At 43.2% G+C, this 20,451-nt stretch overlaps 1 protein-coding gene across 4 annotated transcripts; it reads left to right on the top strand.

The window, feature by feature from the left end:
• The first annotated feature begins 12,815 nt into the window (after window positions 1-12,815).
• On the top strand, window positions 12,816-19,959 carry PDP1 (pyruvate dehydrogenase phosphatase catalytic subunit 1). Of its 4 annotated transcripts, XM_042924060.1 has the most exons (3): window positions 13,008-13,061; window positions 13,905-13,939; window positions 17,758-19,959. In XM_042924060.1, the coding sequence occupies exons 2-3, from the start codon at window positions 13,909-13,911 to the stop codon at window positions 19,416-19,418; spliced, it is 1,692 nt and encodes a 563-aa protein (XP_042779994.1). In that variant the 5' UTR covers window positions 13,008-13,061; window positions 13,905-13,908; the 3' UTR covers window positions 19,419-19,959. The 4 variants fall into 4 exon arrangements, with proteins under 4 accessions (XP_042779997.1, XP_042779994.1, XP_042779995.1 ...); XM_042924063.1 differs by lacking the exon at window positions 13,905-13,939 and having other exon boundaries at window positions 12,816-13,061; XM_042924061.1 differs by lacking the exons at window positions 13,008-13,061; window positions 13,905-13,939 and adding an exon at window positions 13,116-13,235.
• The last annotated feature ends 492 nt before the right edge of the window (window positions 19,960-20,451 follow it).

The following is a 20,451-nucleotide window of genomic DNA, read 5'->3' on the forward strand; positions in this document are numbered from 1 at the left end:
ATGGGCACAGGTTTTCTCTCTATCTTCCCCCCACACTCCCCCAGACACATTCAAGAAAAACATTAAAAACCAGTCTTAAAAAAGCAAGAATATATATATTTTTATTTCCCATAAATTTATTTACCCTTAATGCAGAGGTAGTTAAACCACTTGCAGGCAAACAGCAGAAATTTCCTTTACACGGGAGTGTACCTCCTTTCCAACTCCAGCTCAGTTGTAACCATCCATATTAAGGGCTCCTATCCTTTTGGATTTCACGGACCAATAAATGACTAAATGCATGAAAATGCAGATTGATGTGAGGCTGCCAAGTTTCATTTTGCAGTTAAAGAAAACAAATAATAGGTACTATCATCATGACTTCATTAAGGATAATACAACAGAAAAGAAACGTAAATCCTTCACTTTAGGCTGAAGAATTTTTAAAAATCATAAAGTTAACTTATATAATTTAGTTTATTTACATTAAATCATGGCCTCATTTTTTTTTTTTTTTTTTTTTTTTTTTTTTTTTTTTGGTCACTCTGCCACAAATCAGTAAAAATTCTATTAGAGACTAGCACTGGTCCTGTGACCAAATTTTGGGGACCACCAATCTAAGAAGAGTCTTTCCTGATAACTCCTTCCTCTACCAGGCAGAACTAAACTCCTTCCCCCTTCTCTTTAAGCATTTTGTGAATACTTCTGCTATAACACATGGTCTCATGATTATTCCTGTTAATGTTCACCTAGCAGCGAGACTACAAGTTCTTAAAGGCACAAAGATTGTGTCTTACCTTTTTATCCATTTATAGAACACCACAAAGCTTACAAATGTAAAGAGAAAGTTCTCTCCCTAGACAAAACTGATTATCTTACTCGTAAACTAGCCTATCACACCAGGTCTTGAAGGTAGATCCCAGAGGTAAAGAAAGTTATAAGAACACCGAAATACTCCTAGCACATAGCAATGGCTTACAAATTTAAATAGGAATAATTTAAAGATGAAATAATTAATCAACACCATTGTTCTGAAAAAATAATCTTGGCTAAGAAATTGGTCTGGGGTTGTGTTTACACACTGATAGTGACATCAATTTATACATACTTCAAATGAAAATGGAATTTCCAGATGCAGAATAGAGGAAGGAACATCAAAACGGAGGGTAATAGCCAGCAACAAATGAAATCCTCTGTGTTCATTTATCCGGGTTGTTTGTTGGTTTATTGGTAACTCATGGATCTGTGGTCTGAATACTGAACACTGAGCCAGCAGTGCCCTGGTTCCAGGAGAACAACATGTCCCCATTTCTTTCTCTGATAAAATTTGGCTACAGTTCAACAATGCAGTAAAAATACGTTCCATAAAACTATCTTCATGGATTTTCTCATTACACTGACAAATGAGGGGTGGAGTCATCTTATGAGGGGCGGGATCACTAAAGCCTTTTATCTTCTACACACATATACCTCCCATGAAGCAAAGAACGTAAAAAGTGAAAGGAGTTAAAATCATAATCGTTTCTTGCATAACCAAATGCACAGCATGTAAGTATATATAGTGTTATTTTAGCTCCTGAGCATCCCAAAATTAAATCATTTAGGGTTATCTTAAGGAGAAGGATCAGATCTGGATTCATCTTTAGCAGTGATTAAATAGAGTTACAAGGCTACACAAAGCTTTACGGATGACAATGTGGCAGCGCTGACGATCGTAAGCAGGGTCAGAGGAAGAAAACTGGAAACCCAGAACAGCACTGCTTGTGGGTGCTCATTCACCTAATGTTCAAGATGCGAGGAGTGGGAACAGCTTTGGGGGCCAAACCTGAGCGTGAATCCAGTGGTTTTGTAAAAGCAGCATCATGTGGGCTCAGCTACATTATTTACTCAGTGTGGTTGGCACGATGGCCCCCAGTGATCCCCAGCCCTGGAATTCATCCCCGTGTAGAGTTCCCTCCCCTACGGCACCAGGGTTTGTTTGTGCGACCAACAGAATATAAGCAAGTGACCGTCTATCGTTTCTGAGGTTAATTACAAAACATATCGCAGCTTCATCTCGGTGTCTCCCTCGGATTACTGGCTCCCGGGAAAGCCAGCCCCTGTGTTGTGAACAGCCTCACAGAGAGGCCCATGAGGCAAGAAACGGAAACGTTCTGCCAACAGCCATGGGAGTGAGCTGGAAGCGGATCCTTCAGCCCCTGTCAAGCCTTCAGGTGACTACTAACATCTGAGGCTTGGCTGCAACCTCATCAGACTCTGAGCTAGAACCACTCAGCTACGCTGCTCCCAGATTCCTGACCCTCAGAAATCAAGTGAGAAACTCAGTGTTGGTTCTGTTTTAGTTGCTCATTTCAAGGGTGATTTGTTACCTAGCAACAGACAACTAATATACCCACTGTAGTCTTGGGTAAGTTAGATAAATTAATTGAGCCTCTGCTTTCTTGTGAATAAATTGGGGACTAATGTACATAGAAATATATATGTGTGTGTGTATATATATGTGTGTGTGTGTGTAAGTATATATATATATATATATATATATATATATATATATATGTATATATTTAAGTTTATTTATTTTTTGAAAAAGAGAGAGAGAGTGTGTCCATATGCACGTGAGCAGGGGAGGGGCATGGGGAGAGAGAATCCCAAGCAGGCTCTGAGCTGTCAGCACAGAGCCCAACTCGGGGCTCAGTCTCACGAATCAGGATCATGACCTGAGCCGAGATCAAGAGTCAAATGCTTAACCAACTGAGCCCCAGGCGCCCCCGTAGAAGTATATTTATACTTATTCTCCTTTGTTCTAGAAGGAATTTAGGACTACTTTCAGGGATGCATAAAATATAAGACAGCATAAATTAAAAGAGAGAGGATAGAAAAACAAGGGTGGGGATATAAAAAGAAATGGAAAGGAGGCTAGAAAAATAATATATGACACATATGCTATAACTGGGCCACAGTTCTGGCTCTGAACCACTGAATACCTCCTCCATCCTGCTCCCTCGCCCTGTCACATACACACAGACACAGGCAGGTATTTATTCAATTTAGAGTCCAAAAATTAAAAAAAAAAGAAAATCCAGTTACTTAAGAAACATGTCAGTATCCTTAGTACTAACATGGCTGAGAATTCTCCCTGGCTGCTGCCCTAACGCAGACACTGGGCAGGACCAGCTGAGGCCTTCGTATTCACCGGCCATTCAATGACATGAGGTGATGCGTATGGAGTGCCTGCTATTGCACGGGCCCAGGGCAGTCTCCCCTCCAGCAGTGCCTGCTATTATTATGGCCATTCAGGGCAAAGTCTTACCTCATACTGCGGCTCACCTATGAAACTTTGGCCCTTCATAGACTAATATTCTTGACTTTTTCATCCTCACAAATATTTAAAAAAAAAAAAAAAAAAAAAACCAGCCCATTTTCAGCCAGAACTTCACAGAAACAGCTGTGGGAAATCCTGAATATTCTGAATATCTTCCCACATTCCTTCCATCTGAATAAGAAAGAAACTCAGTGGGCATAAATGTCCAACCTCTTGGTCACCCAGACACAAAGCTTTGGGCCTCTGATACCATTTCCTTTCCTCCCTTTCTTATTTACCTTGCCATCAGGTCCTGATGTTTTTAGTAAAAACATCCCATTTTTTCCCTCCCTTATATTTTTGCTGCCCGTTATCTAGCCCAGCGTTTTAACTCTTTACTCTCATATTTAGGCAATAGCCTGTCTTAGACTGGATTTTTTTCTCTGGTGAGGGTGCTTTTCCTGGCTTCCAGATGGCACGCTTCTCTACATGTACACCCATGGGAGGGACAGCGGGGAAAGCAAACTTCCTGCTGCCTCTTCTTTTTTTTTTTTAATTTTTAAAAAATTTTTAATGTTTAGTTTTGAGAGAGAGAGAGAGAGAGGGAGAGGGAGAGACAGAGTGTGAGCGGGGGAGAAGCAGAGAGAGAGGGAGACACAGAATCCAAAATAGGCTCTGGGCTCTGAGCTATCAGCACAGAGCCCAGAGTGGGTCTCAAACTCACAAGCCATGAGATCATGACCTGAGCTGAAGTCAGACCAACCAACTGACTCAACCAACTGAGCCATCCAGGCATCCCTCTGCTGCCTCTTCTTAAAAGAGCACTAATCCCACCCATCATGAGCGTCCTCATGACCTTGTCTAAACCTAGTCACTTCCCAAAGACCCCACCTCCCAATACTACCACATTGGGGTTTGGAGCTTCAACATATAAATTAGGGAGGGACATAATTAAGTCCATAACAAGCTCCTAGTCATCCCCATCCAGCCATGATGCATATGATTGTCTGAGTACTTTCCTTTCAGAACAAAGTAGTCAAGTGTCAACCTGGGTCCACACTGCAGGAAATCTAGACCTAGTGTTCTGTGCCAACTCTAACTCCTGTTCTTCACCCAACATAGCACCTCCACTCAGATTTGTTCCATCCCCTCTCTGGGCCTTTCCATACTGTGAAATCTAGAATGTACTACCACGACCTCTTTTCTGGATTCCAGTTCTGCTCTTTAAATTTAGTTTATACCCTAGCTCAGAGAACTAACAGTCTCAGCGTAGGAGAGACTCCAAAGGTCACTCTGTGTAATCTCAGCCTCATCCATGCAATATCCATTCCCCCATCCAACATTCTTTGGGTATCTTCTAAACCAAGTAAAAATGAATTTGATAGGTTCACCCTAGAAAAAGGTAACAACAATTAATACAGGGAGACTGGAATGTAAATGATTACAATGTAAGTACAATGTTTGAGACATGAACAAAATGCTTTGGGAGCACATTCTTTGACACTATTGTCTGGGTTTTATTTGAATACCTTCAGAAAACTCATTACTTTAAGGGGTAGCTCATTCCATTTTCAGAAAACCATAACACACAAAGTGATAATACCGAGTTTAAATCTAACGTATACATATTTATTCTAGTGTTTTCAAACTCCAGAACTTTCAAAGATAAATCTTGCTTTCTTTTCATACGACTGTCATTTAAGTATTTGAAGATCACACCATCAATATCCCTAAACTTGTCCTATGTTCTGATTCTAGGCTCTTCACCCTGCTGGTTGCCTTCCTCTGGTTCCACTAAAGATTTTTTATACCCCTCAAAGTTTGGTGGAGAGTCACCAAGGCAGAATGGAAGGAGGCTATCACCTCCTTTGTTCTTACCTTAATGCAAACTAAGATCACATTTTAAACAATGCAAACTAAGATCTCTTTTGGGGAAGGAAGGGGACACCCTTATTACATTACTTCTTGAAGACAATAAAAATTTCCAGCGATTCTTTTTTTCCCTCTCATACACCAAACTGACTCTTTCCTCCAAAAGTCTGTAGCACAACCTTGAGTGGCTCATATCAGGGCCTGTTGCATATTGTCTGGTCAGTTAATTTTTTAATGACATTTTTAATAAAGTGTCAGTTGTATATAATTGTCAGTACATTTTTTAATTTTTTTAAATCTAAGCTCTCCAACTAAACAGATCTCTCTGGAGGGTAAGAGATACTTTTTTTTAATTTTATTTTTTATTTTTTAAAATTTACATCCAAATTAGTTAGCATATAGTGAAATAATGATTTCAGGAGTAGATTCCTTAATGGCCCTTATCCATTTAGCCCATCCCCCCTCCCACAACCCCTCCAGCAACCCTCAGTTTGTTCTCCATATTTATGAGTCTCTTCTGTTTTGTCCCCCTCTCTGTTTTTATATTATTTTTGTTTCCCTTCCCTTATGTTCATCTGTTTTGTCTGTTAAAGTCCTCCTATGAGTGAAGTCATATGATTTTTGTCTTTCTCTGACTAATTTCACTTAGCATAATACCCTCCAGTTCCATCCACGTAGTTGCAAATGGCAAGATTTCATTCTTTTTGATTGCCGAGTAATACTCTATTGTGTGTGTGTGTGTGTGTGTGTGTGTGTGTGTGTGTGTGTATTCTTTGTCCATTCGTCCGTCGATGGACATTTGGGCTCTTTCCATACTTTGGCTATTGTTGATAGTGCTGCTGTAAACATTGGAGTGCATGTGTCCCTTCAAAACAGCACACCTGTATCCCTTGGATAAATGCCTAGTAGTGCAATTACTGGGTTGTAGGGTAGTTCCATTTTTAGTTTTTTGAGGAACCTCCATACTGTTTTCCGGAGTGGCTGCACCAGCTTGCATTGCCACCAACAACGCAAAAGAGATCCTCTTTCTCCGCATCCTCACCAACATCTGTTGTTGCCTGAGTTGTTAATGTTAGCCATTCTGACAGATGTAAGGTGGTATCTCATTGTGGTTTTGATTTGTATTTCCCTAAAAGACACTTTCTTTAAAGTTTATTTTTTGATTTTGAGAGAGAGAGAGAGAGAGAGAGAGCAAGCAGGGGAGGGGCAGAAACAGAGAATTCCAAGCAGAGTCTGCACTGGCAGCTCAGAGCCCGATGTGGGACTCGAACTCACGAACCTTGAGATGATGACCTGAGTGGAAACCAAGAGTTGGATGCGTAACCAACTGAGCCACCCAGGCACCCCAAAAGATACTTTTATTATTCGTATTTTCCTTTAACAAGTGCATAAATGAATGAACAAATATTAAGGAAGAAAGGCGCTGTGGTGTGCAGAATAATACCCCTCCCTATGTCCACATCATAATCCCCAGAACTTGTGAATATGCTGCTTTACATTGCAAGAGGAAATGAGGTTGCGGATGGAATTATGATTGCTAATCAGCTGATTTTAAAATAAAGAGATCGTCCTGGATTACCATGTTGGGCCTGATGTAATTGCAAGTGTCCATTAGAAAGGAAGGCAGTGGAGGAGATCAGAGTTAGTGATCGTAAGATCTCCGCTTGCCTTGAAGATGGACAAAGGAGCCATTAGCCTGGGAATGCAGGTAGCTTCTCAATGCTGGGTAAGGTAAGAAAACAGCTTCTCGGCTAAAGACTCCAGAAGGGGATGCAGATCTGCAGACACCTTGATGTCAGCCCACCGAGACCCATTTCAGACTTCTGATCTCCCCAAGTGTAAGATATGTGCGCTGTTCCCACTAAATTTGTGGTCATCTCTTACAGCAGCAATAGAGAACTCATTTGGGTACAACCTCTTGGTACTACTTGCCAGCCATCATTTGGAACTTTCATTGACATCATCATTAATCTTTACAACACACCTTAGAGGTTTTTAAAATTGAAGCCGTTGAGCAACTGAAAAAATACCCAGTTGTTAAGAAGCAAAGCTAGGATTTGAATTCAGGACTCTCTGACTCCAGTCTATACTCATTTCACAAAGCCATGAAGCCTTAAGAACCCAGACGTTGTACTAGGTAATATCTAAATATTCTGATGAGCATTCCAGAATCCATTGTTCCTGGCAGAAACTGGATACCTAATTCAATAGCTATACATATACATTCAATAGCTATACATATACATTCAATAGCTAACATTCCACTTTCTCTGTCTTCTTTCTCTCCTTGAACTTTTCTCTCTCCAGCTGATACTGCTTCAAAATAAAAGCAATGCTTTCAGATGAACATAATTTATGGCTTTCAACAGATTAAACTGCTGATATCATATCTAGGATATGAATCGAATACATTAGGTATCATCTACAAATATTAATATCTGGTTTCCAAGGAAAATATGCTTTTATAGCCACAGCTGGTTCTCCTGAAAAACTATAGCCAAACCCTGCAGCACTCTGACAATAGAGGACTGTCAGTGGTATATACTTAGCTGTACCAAGGTTATTGCTGGTCACAGACACAATACGCATGGGTGAAAATTCTGCAAATATATAGTTTGCCCTCAAATCCGAATGAAAATGGGAAAGTTTCTTTAGGCCTTCATCACAATGCATTCATCTATTGCAATGTGCCGCCTTTTTCATTTGAAAGGAGTCCATTCATTATCGAGCATCTATTTTTTTTTAAAGTTTATTTATTTTGAGAGAGACAGAGACAGCATGAGTGGGGGAGGAGCAGAGAGAGAGGGAGACAGAGAATCCCAAGCAGGCTCCCCTCTGTCAGCAAGGAGCCTGATGTGGTGCTCATACTCAAGAAACCGTGAGATCATGGCTTGAGCTGAAACCAGGAGTCAGATACGTAACCAACTGAGCCACCCAGGTGCCCCATTGAGCACCTATTATATGTAGTGGACCTTATAGCATAGTGCCTTAGAGTACAAGCTCTGAAGTAGATGGTTCTACTATTTCCTACTTATGTAACCCCGGGCAAATTACCCTTGTTGAGACTCAGTTTCCTCTCCTGTGAAATAGATATACTGATAGCACCTACCTCCTATGAGTGTTATGAGAATATACTGAGCCAATGCAGTTAGAACAGAGAATAATATAAAGTTAAGCACTCACTACCTGTTAGTTCTCACTATATGCCAAGCCGTGGGTTTGTATCAGTTCATAAAAGAGACGTGATCCCTGCCCTTAAGAGGCTTACATTCTAGTAGTTAAGGTGTACAGATAAGTGAAGAATTATAGCTTTTAAGAAGTATGCAAATCAGCAGCGACTATTTTTGGGTGTATAGACTGGAGGCTTCTGCTGAAGTCTGCACATTGGCCTGACCTGCTTCAAAGGCACAAGTCAGCACCTGTTGTACAAAGTGCTCTAGACTTGCCCCAATGTCTCTGTTTCCCTGAAGCCCTTCCTTTAGCTTTTCCCTCTGTATTTTATTCTGGGGAATCCATCTATAGAATTACACTGAGTGGGAAGTTAATTTGCCAGATTGTCTGATGACCAGACAATCCCAGATCCCCCCAACATGCCATCCTTAGTATTCTAAGACACCCCCATTAACAGGGATTGTTGAACTATGCGGCAGTCAGGTCCACAGACCTGCAGTCTTCTTACCAAAGCACCCTAATTAAGCAACCCCAGATACACAGCTGTCATCTTCTTTGTCATGTTAAATTAATGCACAGAAACTTCCTGCCTACCAGTCAGCAGACTTTCCTCCCTAGTTTTGCAAGAGAATGAAGCTTTATTTTTCCCCTCAAATATACCATTGCTTCATGAATTCTTATGACAACGGAATGCTTTAAAAATATTAAATGAGATAAATGTGAAAACACCTTTAACAGCCTCTAAGTCCACAAGAGATGAGCTACAATACACATTCTGTTTCTTATAGATGGTTTGCTGATCTTACTGCATAACTCCAAATAATTTCCAAAAAGCAACTCTCAACCCTGGGATGGTAATAACTAACAGAGGTACCTGTTGCTTACACACTTAGTAAATACTTGCTGATTTCCTGCCCCTTCCTGTAGGGAAGTAGGACTTAGAGAGGAGTGTGTTAGACCCAGCCTCTCTTCCAATTGTTGATTTTGGCAAAGGCAAAGGGAAGTCACTAACTACCAGACCAATACTTCAGACCCACATGCTGGCCTATTTTAAGCTTCTTGGATGGTACCAAGACTCTGCTGGGCCATCTCATGTTGTCACAGCTAACCTCCAATACCCCCAGAGGTTTCATCATCCACCCATAAGAACAACAGGTCAATCTGGTTCGGCACTTGCTCATTTCTAGCTTTGTTCTAGGGTAAGAAAATGACCGTCAAGGGTCTCATTCATGAGCTGTCTTTGCATTACTGGTATCACGGAAAGCATGTGAGTAGACAAAATAGGTATTTTTGCACAGCCCCTTTGTACCAGTTTTTGGTACTAGTTTTGTACTATTTTTGAAATCCTTTCCTCTCTCTTTGCTGGCCCTTCTTTCCAACAATCCTAGGTTGTTCCGGAGCTTCTTTTCTACACCTTCCAATGTCCAAGTGTCAACAGGTGTTCTGGTGGCTCAAGCAGTCTGTGGGGTCAGTGCAGCACACCCAAGGACTTGCCCTTGCCTGGCCAGATGACCATGTGGTAACAAACAGCACTTCATAAGCAAGCCTGTTGAGTGGCTAAACAGAGCTGTGTATAGAGACAGGGAGAAAGCCAAGGCAGAGAGGAGATAAGGTTGAGATACTAAAGAATCTCTCTCAATGGTACAAGCGGTTGGTTCCTCTGCAAAACTGTGACTCGATGTGTAATACACACATCACTGAAACCTACAACTCTGCAGCTGGAAAACAAACTTGCACCTCTACATGAGTTCACTTCATAGACATTACTTTAGGGGGCCTTCATTCTGATTCTAGAAACACCTTGACATTGCCTCCAACACTCATGACAAATGCTTTTGACTATATTTAGTGGTGGCAAATACTAGTTTTTTGAGAATGGGTTTTCAGAAATAACCAGGTCATTTAGGGCTAAGAATAGTAAGATGGGGGAAATCAATGCTATTTTAGGTATAAAAAACAAGGTGCTAGTTATAGTAAAACAAGTTGGAGTTTCCTGTGCAGACAAAAACAATTTGAAAAGGTAATTTAAAAAGTGCTCTGCATAATGGCAACGTTGGTGTGGAATAAAGGTGTACATTCCCAAAGTGACAGTTTGAAGAGGTCATTCATATGGATGTATACATTCCTGAGTCTTATCCCTCTACCTTTCGGAATCAATGGGAAAATATTATAGACAACAGACAAGCCTAGTATAGACTTCATTTCTGAAACCTTATGAGGCAGAAACTCATAAAAATCTACCCTTAGCTTCAGTTTACTCATCACCATGTCTGCAAAGTAGGGGCTAAGAGGCAGTGACACTCCTCACGTAAATTAAACTGATATCCTAAAGTTCTAAGACTTTCCAGTATGTTAAGAACTTCTTTTTTTTAATGTTTACTTATTTATTTTGAGAGGGGAGGAGGAGCACTACTCAGGGAGGGGCAGAGAGAGGGGGAGAGAGAATCCGGAGCAGGCCATGTGCTGTCAGCGCAGAGCCCGATGCAGGGCTGAATCTCCCAAACTATAGTGACTTGAACCAAAATCGAGTCGGATACTTAACCAACTGAGCCACCCAGGCACCCCTATCAATAACTTCTTAGTGTCTAACTAGAGAATTAAGAATATATTGCACTTAGGGATCTGGAACCACTACTCTTTAGGAGTCTTAAATCTAAAAGAGGCATACTTACCTGGACATGTCTATAATATTAATAATAGCTAATGTTTTTTTTTAAGATTTTATTTTTAAGTAATCTCTACACTCAATGTAGGGCTCAAACTCACAGCCCCAAGATCAAGAGTCATATGCTCTACCGACTGAGCCAGCCAGGTGCCCCAATAATAGCGAATACTTATATAGCTCTTACTCCCTGCTATGTACTTACTTAGCACAATATATATTTATATTGGCCTATTTAGTACAGTCCTGTGAGTTATTACTATTTTTATTCCTACCTCACATATGAGAGACCTGAGCCAGAAAGAGGTTGCCTAAGACCACATAGTAATTTACAGAGCTGGGATTGGAACCCAGGCAGCCTGCCTCCAGCTATGCTCTTACTCACTATGCTAAGTCACCCTATACTGCTTCTATGAAACAAGAGAAAACTAGACAAATAAATCTATACCAATTGGGAAAAGGACAATGAAAAATACAGAATTTGAGAGGTAAAAAGGGGGGAAGTGAGGCAGATGAACTAAATGGGAGATCAAGGCCACTTAGAGAGCCACAAGAGTTTCATGGGCCACTTGGAGCTGGACAAAAAAGCTCTCCTCTAATTTAAAGAATAGAGGCAGCTGAAAAAATCCAGGAATTATGAAGAACCAGTTCTTGGCAGTTTTGTGTATATAAAGTTTTTCCTTTATTACGTAAAAATAGAATAATGCAAGATTAATAAAAACAAAACCCCACAATACCATTAACATGACAGTTTTTATATCCAGCCCATATCACTGTGTGAACTTTATTGGCTAGTAAGCAGATATGCTTAATAAATCAAAGTAAACAGTTTCACACTAGGCAGGCTGAGTGCAATGATCTACCTAATATCATCCCCAGGGAAGCATTTAGAGGCCACTATAGATAACTCAGTTCCCATAAAGATGGGATATGTGTGGATGGAGGCAAAAGAAGCCTTCAGGATCTCTTGTGTATAATCACAGAATGCCAATGCCACTCCAAGCGTAACCTCATCTCACTGAAACAGACACGGAGTCTTATAGAGCAGAAATGACTTGGATGAAGGTGTTCTGATCAGCTCCAAGTCCAGTACTCTTCCACTCCTACAGGTTTCCTTGTAACCATCCCGGGAAAACGAGACAACACTGGTATCAAAGACCTTCAGAGCACACCTACACTAGAGGGAAAAGAATTCCTTGATCACAACTTCTTCTTGCTGCTGTTCAGTCTCGCTTTTCCTCCCTAGGACCCAAGAGATGTCTAGAAAACGGTGGGAAACATGATCCGAATTACTGTTCCTAAAATTTGCAAAGTATCAAGTGAACGGGGCAACAGATTGTCATGCCTTATATTCTAGGCTGGGGCGAAATGCAGAGAATTCAGTTCCCTGCTGGGCTGGGGAGCCGGCCCCACCGCCTATCCTAGGAAACTTGGGCCCACCAGCAAGGCGCGGGGAAGGCTGAACCACCAGGCTGCCAGGCCAAGGCGGGTCACCTGCCGAGGCGCCAGGGATTCGCGGAAGCCCGGCCGGCCGGGAGCAGCGAACCCCCGGGGACCCCAGCGTGTGGGGATGCTGGGGCGGGCCCAGGAGCTTCTTCCCATCCCCGCGGGTCTCCAGCCGTTTCAAAGCCGCCCCGCCCAGCCGGTCGCAGCTCCCTTGCGCCACGAAGCCCCACCTTCCACCCAGCTACCGGGCGCGGTCACGTGAGGCGTGCCAGTGGAACCAATGAGCCGCTCGCTCGGAATGGAAGGGATTGTCTGACCCCCATGACGTCACAAAGCTGGCTGGGAGCGCGCGGCTCTTCCGCCCCCCCTCCTCGACTCAGGCCTGGCCCTCACTTCTCCTCCCCGCCCACTCTCCCGGGCGCAGCCAATCGGGAGGCGGGAAGTGCTTCGGCCCGGACGTTCGGGCGGGGCAGGGTGGCGGCCCGGCGGGGCAGGGAGTGGGCCAGCTGGGGGCCAGGGGCTGCACTCCAGGGAGTTACGCCGGGCAGCTTGGAGGGAGCGCTTGGCGGTGCCGCTACTGCTGCGGCCGCTTCCTCGTCGGGAAGAAGCGACTCCTCCCCTGTGTGCCCGGTTCGTATTCCCTTCCCTGCCCCATGCCCGAGCCGCCCAGTCCGGAATCCTCCTCTACGCGCCCAAAGTTGTGAGGAGGTTGCCCGGCACGCGTGGGGAGCGACGGCCCGCGGGCGTGCAGAGGGTTGGCGAGCGGTGGCCCGGGCGGAGGAGGGACGAGCCCCGGAGCGCTAGGTGCGCGCGGGGGCGTCGGGGCTACGGGCGGGCGTGGCGGCGCCGAGGGGCCGCCGCGGGCTCTGGGTGGGGGGCGGGCCGGCCGCCGCCGCTGTCAGCGCCGGGGACGCTGTGGAGAACCTAACGCGAGTGCGAGCTCCGAGGAGGTGCGGCGCCAGCTGTGTGGCGTCTCTGCCTGAGGGTCCCCCGTACGCACCCCGGAGTCTGGGGTGATCCCACGGCAGCCTGCCGCGGGCCGACCCCTGCCTTAGGCTTCTGGACCGAAGCCGGCGCTGCGTGGGCCGGGCGGGGTGGGCAGCGGGCGGAGGATGCCGGGGGCCGGTGGGCTCCGCGCCCGGGCTGGATGGAGGGACCGGTCCCGGGGCGCGCCTCTGCTCGCGGCTGAGTCCCCGCCGCCTCGGGCTCCGTTCCTGCCTCTCCAGTGGGGTGGGTTTGTTTGTTTGGTTTCCTTCTATCTCCCCACCCCTTTCTCCCTGCTCCATCCTTTTCCCCCCTCCCTGCCCCACACACGGGGCTGGAGCGAGAGCTCGCCCCTCCTCCGTGCCCGCCTCCCCCGCCGCCGCCTCCTCTAATGAGCATCTCTGCCTTGCTTTCAATGGGCCGGTGCTGCTGTCGCTGCTGCTGTCCGCGCGGGTTGTGGATGTTGTCGGCTCCGTGTTGTGATGACAGGAGAATGTGTGTGTGTCCCGGGCCCAGACGAATTGGTAGGTATTCACTTAACTACCTGCGTTGGGTACCCAGAAAGGATGGTGACTGATTTTGTGTGTGGATGGTTTTAGCTGGGTCGCCGTGGAATTAGGGGTGAGGTAGATAGAAAAAGGGAACAAAGGCGTCCTGGACCCGGATAGCTTTGATACCTTAGTGCAGCTTTCAGGTAGGGACAAAGGAAACTAATCAAACAAGTGCTGGCTTGGGGCGTCGTGTCTTCGGAGGGAAGCCGGTTTCTTCATTCATGTAGAGATAACAGGAGCTGTGAAATGGCTAGCATTTCCAGAAAATGCTGAAAAATTGTGAAGTCTTTATACAGGGTGTTTAATGCAATTGGATTACATAAACTGAGGTTCTGACACGTTGAATGACGAGTATAGCTTTTTTTTTTTCTTCATTTACACCAAAAGCTTTGAAAGCTAAAGAGCTCCGGAGTCGGTGCAGTATAACAGCATTTTCTAATTAATATGGTCCGTGGGTTTATTGAATGAAGTAGAATCGTTTCTTGGCACAGGCTCTGTCGAGCCCATCAGTAAGAATGGATGGGTCTCTCTCCTGTTTCGGGTTGCAGTGCATCTTTTCTTACTAGTCATTGGCAAAATGGGTCAAATTTGCCTAGGACTAAGATACTGCATATAACGTGGATCAGGGATAGGAACTTTTCAGTGAAATTGTGGTCAGAAACCACTTGAAAATATGACAGTCCTCCAGTTTACCAACACTGTACCTTGTTGCTGTTCTTAATTGCCTAATCAAGAGCTTTCTACTTCATTAGTTCAGTGAGTTTGTCAGCAAAAGTTTTGATCTCATGGGGTTTTGTTGTTGTTGAATCACAGGATATTCAGAAAGATACTCAGAGTTTTTGAATGCTCACTTACGGTTTGAAAAAGCATTTGCAAGTACTTTGGTTTGTGAGGATATCTGGTCTGATGGAGAGACTATGTCATGTGTACTGGTGATGATACAACACTCATGAATCACAGAGCAGGGTTTTCATGAATTCCATATTCTCTAAGAATTTGTCTTTTGAAGGTATGCTGGGAGTTGGGGTATTGGGATACATTCTCAGTCCATATGCTAAGCTCCTGAAAAACTGAAAGGTACAATTGATAAAATCCACTCTGCTTTTTTTTTTTTTTTTAATCTCAAGAACTTTCGCCTTGAAGGAAAAAATGTAGTATGTTATCTGAGTATTTGAGTGCTTGCTCTTTGATTTTATATATTATTCAAAGCATCTGCTGCATGAATCAGTTCTTTTGCCACAATATTTCATTCATTTTGCAATCAACTACAAAAGCAGAAAAATTGTCAAAACGGAGGAATTTAAGGAAAGTGCAGATTTCTTGGACTTGTTATTCCTTGGTTAGACATACAACGTAATCCTGCTGCTCATCTATCAAATCCCCCTTGCAAACACATACACATACACACGCACAAAGTAGTACTTTGATTTGGTCTGCATTCCATACAGAAGCAAACATTTCTTCTTCCTATAAAAGTCTTAAGTTTTAAAGTAAGCACAAATACAAACTTATCTAAAGTTATGGAGAGGGGTGCCTGGCTGGCTCAGTCGGTGCAGCAAGTGACTCTCGATCTCGGGGTTGTGAGTTCAAGCCCCAGGCTGAGTGTAGAGATTACTTAAAAATAAGATCTTAAAAAAATAATAAAATTATGGAGAAAATTTCTCTTAAAATGGTCATCTGTTTATATTTTTAATAATAGAAAATCTTTATACAAAGCATGAAATGAGTTAATGTGCTTTCTGCATGCAAATCTAACAAGGTACGGTTTATGTCTGGAAGCCGGAGTCATGTGGCACAACATTTGAGCACATCTCCTGGCTCAATCATGTACCCTTAACCTTTGGATGACTTTCAGGTATTTAGTTTGAAGTGCAGAGATTTATATGGTTAGTCTTGATAGATTCCTGTTCATCTGGAATTTCTGTTTTTCATTATGGCATTTCAGAATGCTTATTTAGTTATTGATCTTCTTTCCAAAATTCTAATCATTGCCTTCTGTTGTATAATCTTGTCTTCGGTTTTTAAAACAAATCCCTTCTGAAATAGTGCATTTAAAATAATGGTGCTTTCTATCACTTGTAAAAGGGGTTCTGTATGCCCAGCTTATGCAGTGCTCATTACAGAAGCAAACAAGAATAAGTTATTATTCGGTGTTTGGTTTTCTCTGCTCTCACACATCCCACTTATCACTTCTCCAATTACTCTTCAAAAGAGGGTACCTGAAAATAATGTAATATATAGCTAACAATCTGTGATATTTGTAAATTTTTTTTCCTTAATGGGTTCAACCTTAAGAAGGAATTGCTGACATTAAAACCCACATGGTTTTGTTTTCTGTATTATTTTTTGTTTACTGCATTTGTTTCCTTATTTAATTCTAAAGTCTATTTCTTTATAGGCCAAATGAGTTATTTGAAGCAATACCTCAACAATTCAGGGGAAATAAATGTTAGAAGGAAGAAAGTTTTTTCCCTTGCATAAATTATCTGGATTAATGATGCACATTCAATAAATTTTCTAGATAAATGTCCAGCAAAATATTTTCAGTGTCACATAGTGTCAGTGATTTTTATTTGGATTAATATGTGCACCTTTTCTATACAAACCTTAGACTGTTAGACTATTATTTCACTATTCTTTATTGCTTCCTTAAGGCAAATACATACTTTTATTTTAAATGTAAGAGAAAATATTTTTCTAGGGATTGAATTCTACCTCAATCCATAATGAATGAAAATAGTATTTCTGTAGCTTTCCCTTCTGGCTGATTAGCAGGGGAAAATGCTAGCAAGTAAATTAAATTACAGACCTGAGACCATTTACATTACTAACAAAGCCTTAGAGCTACTAGCGTACTTAAACTTATTTTTATCACAAAGCGTACAGTGATTAAACAACAAATAAATGAAACCTGCATTTGATTTCAAAGCCTCACTGCAACAAACACTCATAAAGGCATAGAGACCCAGAAGAGGCCTTCGATAGCATCTGCTTCTGTGTGTTCACTTACAACCTAGGGAAGTGAGGCCCAAAGAGGTAAGCTCACATTTCTAGGATTATTTGGCAAGTTGGTGGCAGACCTATGTCCCTGAGCTCACCAAATTGGCGCAGTGGTCTAGAGAAGCGTAGTTTGCAAGACCGTCCACTGAGGCGCAGGAAAGGAACACTGGCATTTCTCTTTTTATTCATCATGTAATTTTTTCCCCTATATCTGCTGCATATATATGTTCATACTATATATGAACATAATATTAATTTGGTAGTGTGTGCATATAACTTACTAAAGAATTCATGAGAATTCATATGTCGGGGATGTATTCTGACACCATTTTGGTGGTAATCGTGTAATCAAATGTTACCATTGACCACAAATCTGGAAACGGGATTTTCGTCATGGGAGATCCAGGGCCTTTTTAAGGATAGGGAGGGAGAAGAGTGGTTGGCCAGGTAGACTGCCACTGCATAATGTTATATAATCTTCGTCTCCTCAGCTTTTTTCCAGCCAGATCTGTTGTATGTTCTGCACAGTCTGTGCTGCAGAAGGAAATACGAGGAAAAGAGAGAAGTAAAGCTAGACTCTAGTCTTGGCTCCATAAGTGATTAAGAATTGGGCTTAGCAGAATATACCCTGTGGAAGTAGTACAGGAGAGGTGTATAAAATACACTGCTTTCTGGCGCAGGGCTTAGCGTGTAGATTCACCTGCTAAATATTTGTTCTCAAAGCAGAAACGGATGAAGTGATCTGAAATGTAACTCTTCTCTCTGTGTGTGTCTGTATAATTGCTGTCTAGGAATCCCCGTCAGAAGTGCCAGCCTGCCGCTGTTCTCTGATGCCATGCCAGCACCAACTCAACTGTTTTTCCCTCTGATCCGTAACTGTGAACTGAGCAGAATCTATGGCACCGCGTGTTACTGCCACCACAAACACCTCTGCTGTTCGTCGCCTTACGTTCCTCAGAGTCGCCTGCGATACGCACCCCACCCGGCCTATGCCACCTTTTGCAGGCCGAAGGAGAGCTGGTGGCAGTACAACACCCAGGGAAGGAGATACGCCTCCACGCCGCAGAGATTTTACCTCACACCCCCACAGGTCAATAGCATCCTGAAAGCCAACGAATACAGCTTCAAAGTGCCAGAATTCGATGGCAAAAATGTCAGTTCCGTCCTTGGATTTGACAGCAATCAGCTGCCTGCAAATGCACCCATCGAGGACCGGAGAAGTGCAGCTACTTGCTTGCAGACCAGAGGGATGCTCTTGGGGGTTTTTGACGGCCATGCCGGCTGTGCTTGTTCCCAGGCAGTCAGTGAGAGACTCTTTTATTACATTGCCGTCTCCTTGTTGCCCCATGAGACTTTGCTAGAGATTGAAAATGCAGTCGAGAGTGGCCGGGCACTGCTGCCCATTCTCCAGTGGCACAAGCACCCCAATGATTACTTCAGTAAGGAGGCGTCCAAATTGTATTTCAACAGCTTAAGGACTTACTGGCAAGAACTTATAGATCTCAATACCGGGGAGTCTACTGATATTGATGTGAAGGAGGCTTTAATTAATGCTTTCAAGAGGCTCGACAATGACATCTCTTTGGAGGCTCAAGTCGGTGATCCCAATTCTTTTCTCAATTACTTGGTGCTTCGAGTGGCATTTTCTGGGGCCACTGCTTGTGTGGCCCATGTAGATGGCGTCGACCTTCACGTGGCCAATACCGGCGATAGCAGAGCCATGCTGGGTGTGCAGGAAGAGGACGGCTCTTGGTCGGCAGTCACTCTCTCAAATGACCACAATGCTCAGAATGAAAGAGAACTGGAACGGCTGAAATTGGAGCACCCAAAGAATGAGGCCAAGAGCGTGGTGAAACAGGATCGGCTGCTTGGCTTGCTGATGCCTTTTAGGGCTTTTGGAGACGTAAAGTTCAAATGGAGCATTGACCTTCAAAAGAGAGTGATAGAATCAGGCCCAGACCAGTTGAATGACAATGAATATACCAAGTTTATCCCTCCTAATTATTATACACCTCCTTATCTCACTGCTGAGCCAGAGGTGACTTATCACCGATTAAGGCCACAGGATAAGTTTCTGGTGTTGGCTACTGATGGGTTGTGGGAGACGATGCATAGGCAGGATGTGGTTAGGATTGTGGGTGAGTACCTGACGGGCATGCATCACCAACAGCCAATAGCTGTTGGCGGCTACAAGGTGACTCTAGGACAGATGCATGGCCTTTTAACAGAAAGGAGAGCCAAGATGTCCTCGGTATTCGAGGATCAGAATGCAGCAACCCATCTCATTCGTCACGCGGTGGGCAACAACGAGTTTGGAGCTGTAGACCACGAGCGCCTCTCCAAAATGCTCAGTCTTCCTGAGGAGCTTGCTCGGATGTACAGAGACGACATAACAATCATCGTGGTTCAGTTCAATTCTCATGTTGTAGGGGCATATCAAAACCAGGAATAGTGGGTGGGTCTTAGCCTGGCAATTTTCAAATGAAATAGATTTAAGGGGCAGATAGATTTGTGAAAGATACCAATATAATAAGGGTTTCCAGTAGGTCACTAAACATTTACCCATTGATACTCTAGCTGGTCAAGTCCTCCAAATTGACTTTGCGGCAGGGTGGCAGGATCACGAGAGTCTCATTCTGCCTAGCTCGGACCTCACGGCACCTGTGATTGAGGCGAGTTCGTTCCTTGTTGCAAATGTCTCATGACATTGGCTTCTTTTATCGATCTGAGAAAATCAAGATGACCTGGCAAGTAGGATCTTGAATAGGCCAAAAGCCAGGATCTTGCTGGGCGTATTCTCTTCGTAAAAGGGAAGAAACATTCTGTTCACACCTGCAGACCCTTCTCGTCACTAAGATTCCAAATGTACATGAGAATGTTTATTTATTGCATGATTTCCTAGATATACAATCTATGCATTATTCATATAAATTTATTTTAGCCTGAAGTGGTTTTCAAATCCAGTACTTAAGCCATAAATGACTGAGAACCAAGCAGTCTGAATTTGTAAGTGTTTGTGATTATTTGACTGGAATGCTTCTTAAATGGAAAAACAAACTACTCCCTTCACCACCCCTGGTTACCTAATGTAATTGAAACTTTTTCTGCTTTGCCACATGCTTGAAGACAGTGTTTTTAGTTTGGTCCACTCTTAGATTGATGTTAAATGAAGAAAAAAGAATTATTTTTTTAGTTTGTATTGATGAAATGACTTCATTTAGTTTGAAATAAAAAGATCCAGAAAAAAAAGAAGAGACTGTTCAATTATTGTCATCTGTAGCCACCAAGCACATCATGCTTATCTCGTAATCCCCACAGGCTTAGCATGCTGTGTGTGGTGGGTAGACTGTTCAGGAGATCATCCTTCCAGTTTAGTCGTGATAAGAATGTTCCCCACTTTTTGGAATTAAGTTTAAATATCAAATTGGGGAGTAAGATTTAATATTACTTTTGGTTATTGAGACCAGGGAGGGAGTTTTTGTTTT

The sequence above is a fragment of the Panthera leo genome, chromosome F2 (assembly GCF_018350215.1).
Source record: "Panthera leo isolate Ple1 chromosome F2, P.leo_Ple1_pat1.1, whole genome shotgun sequence".
Classification (NCBI taxonomy): Eukaryota; Metazoa; Chordata; class Mammalia; order Carnivora; family Felidae; genus Panthera; species Panthera leo.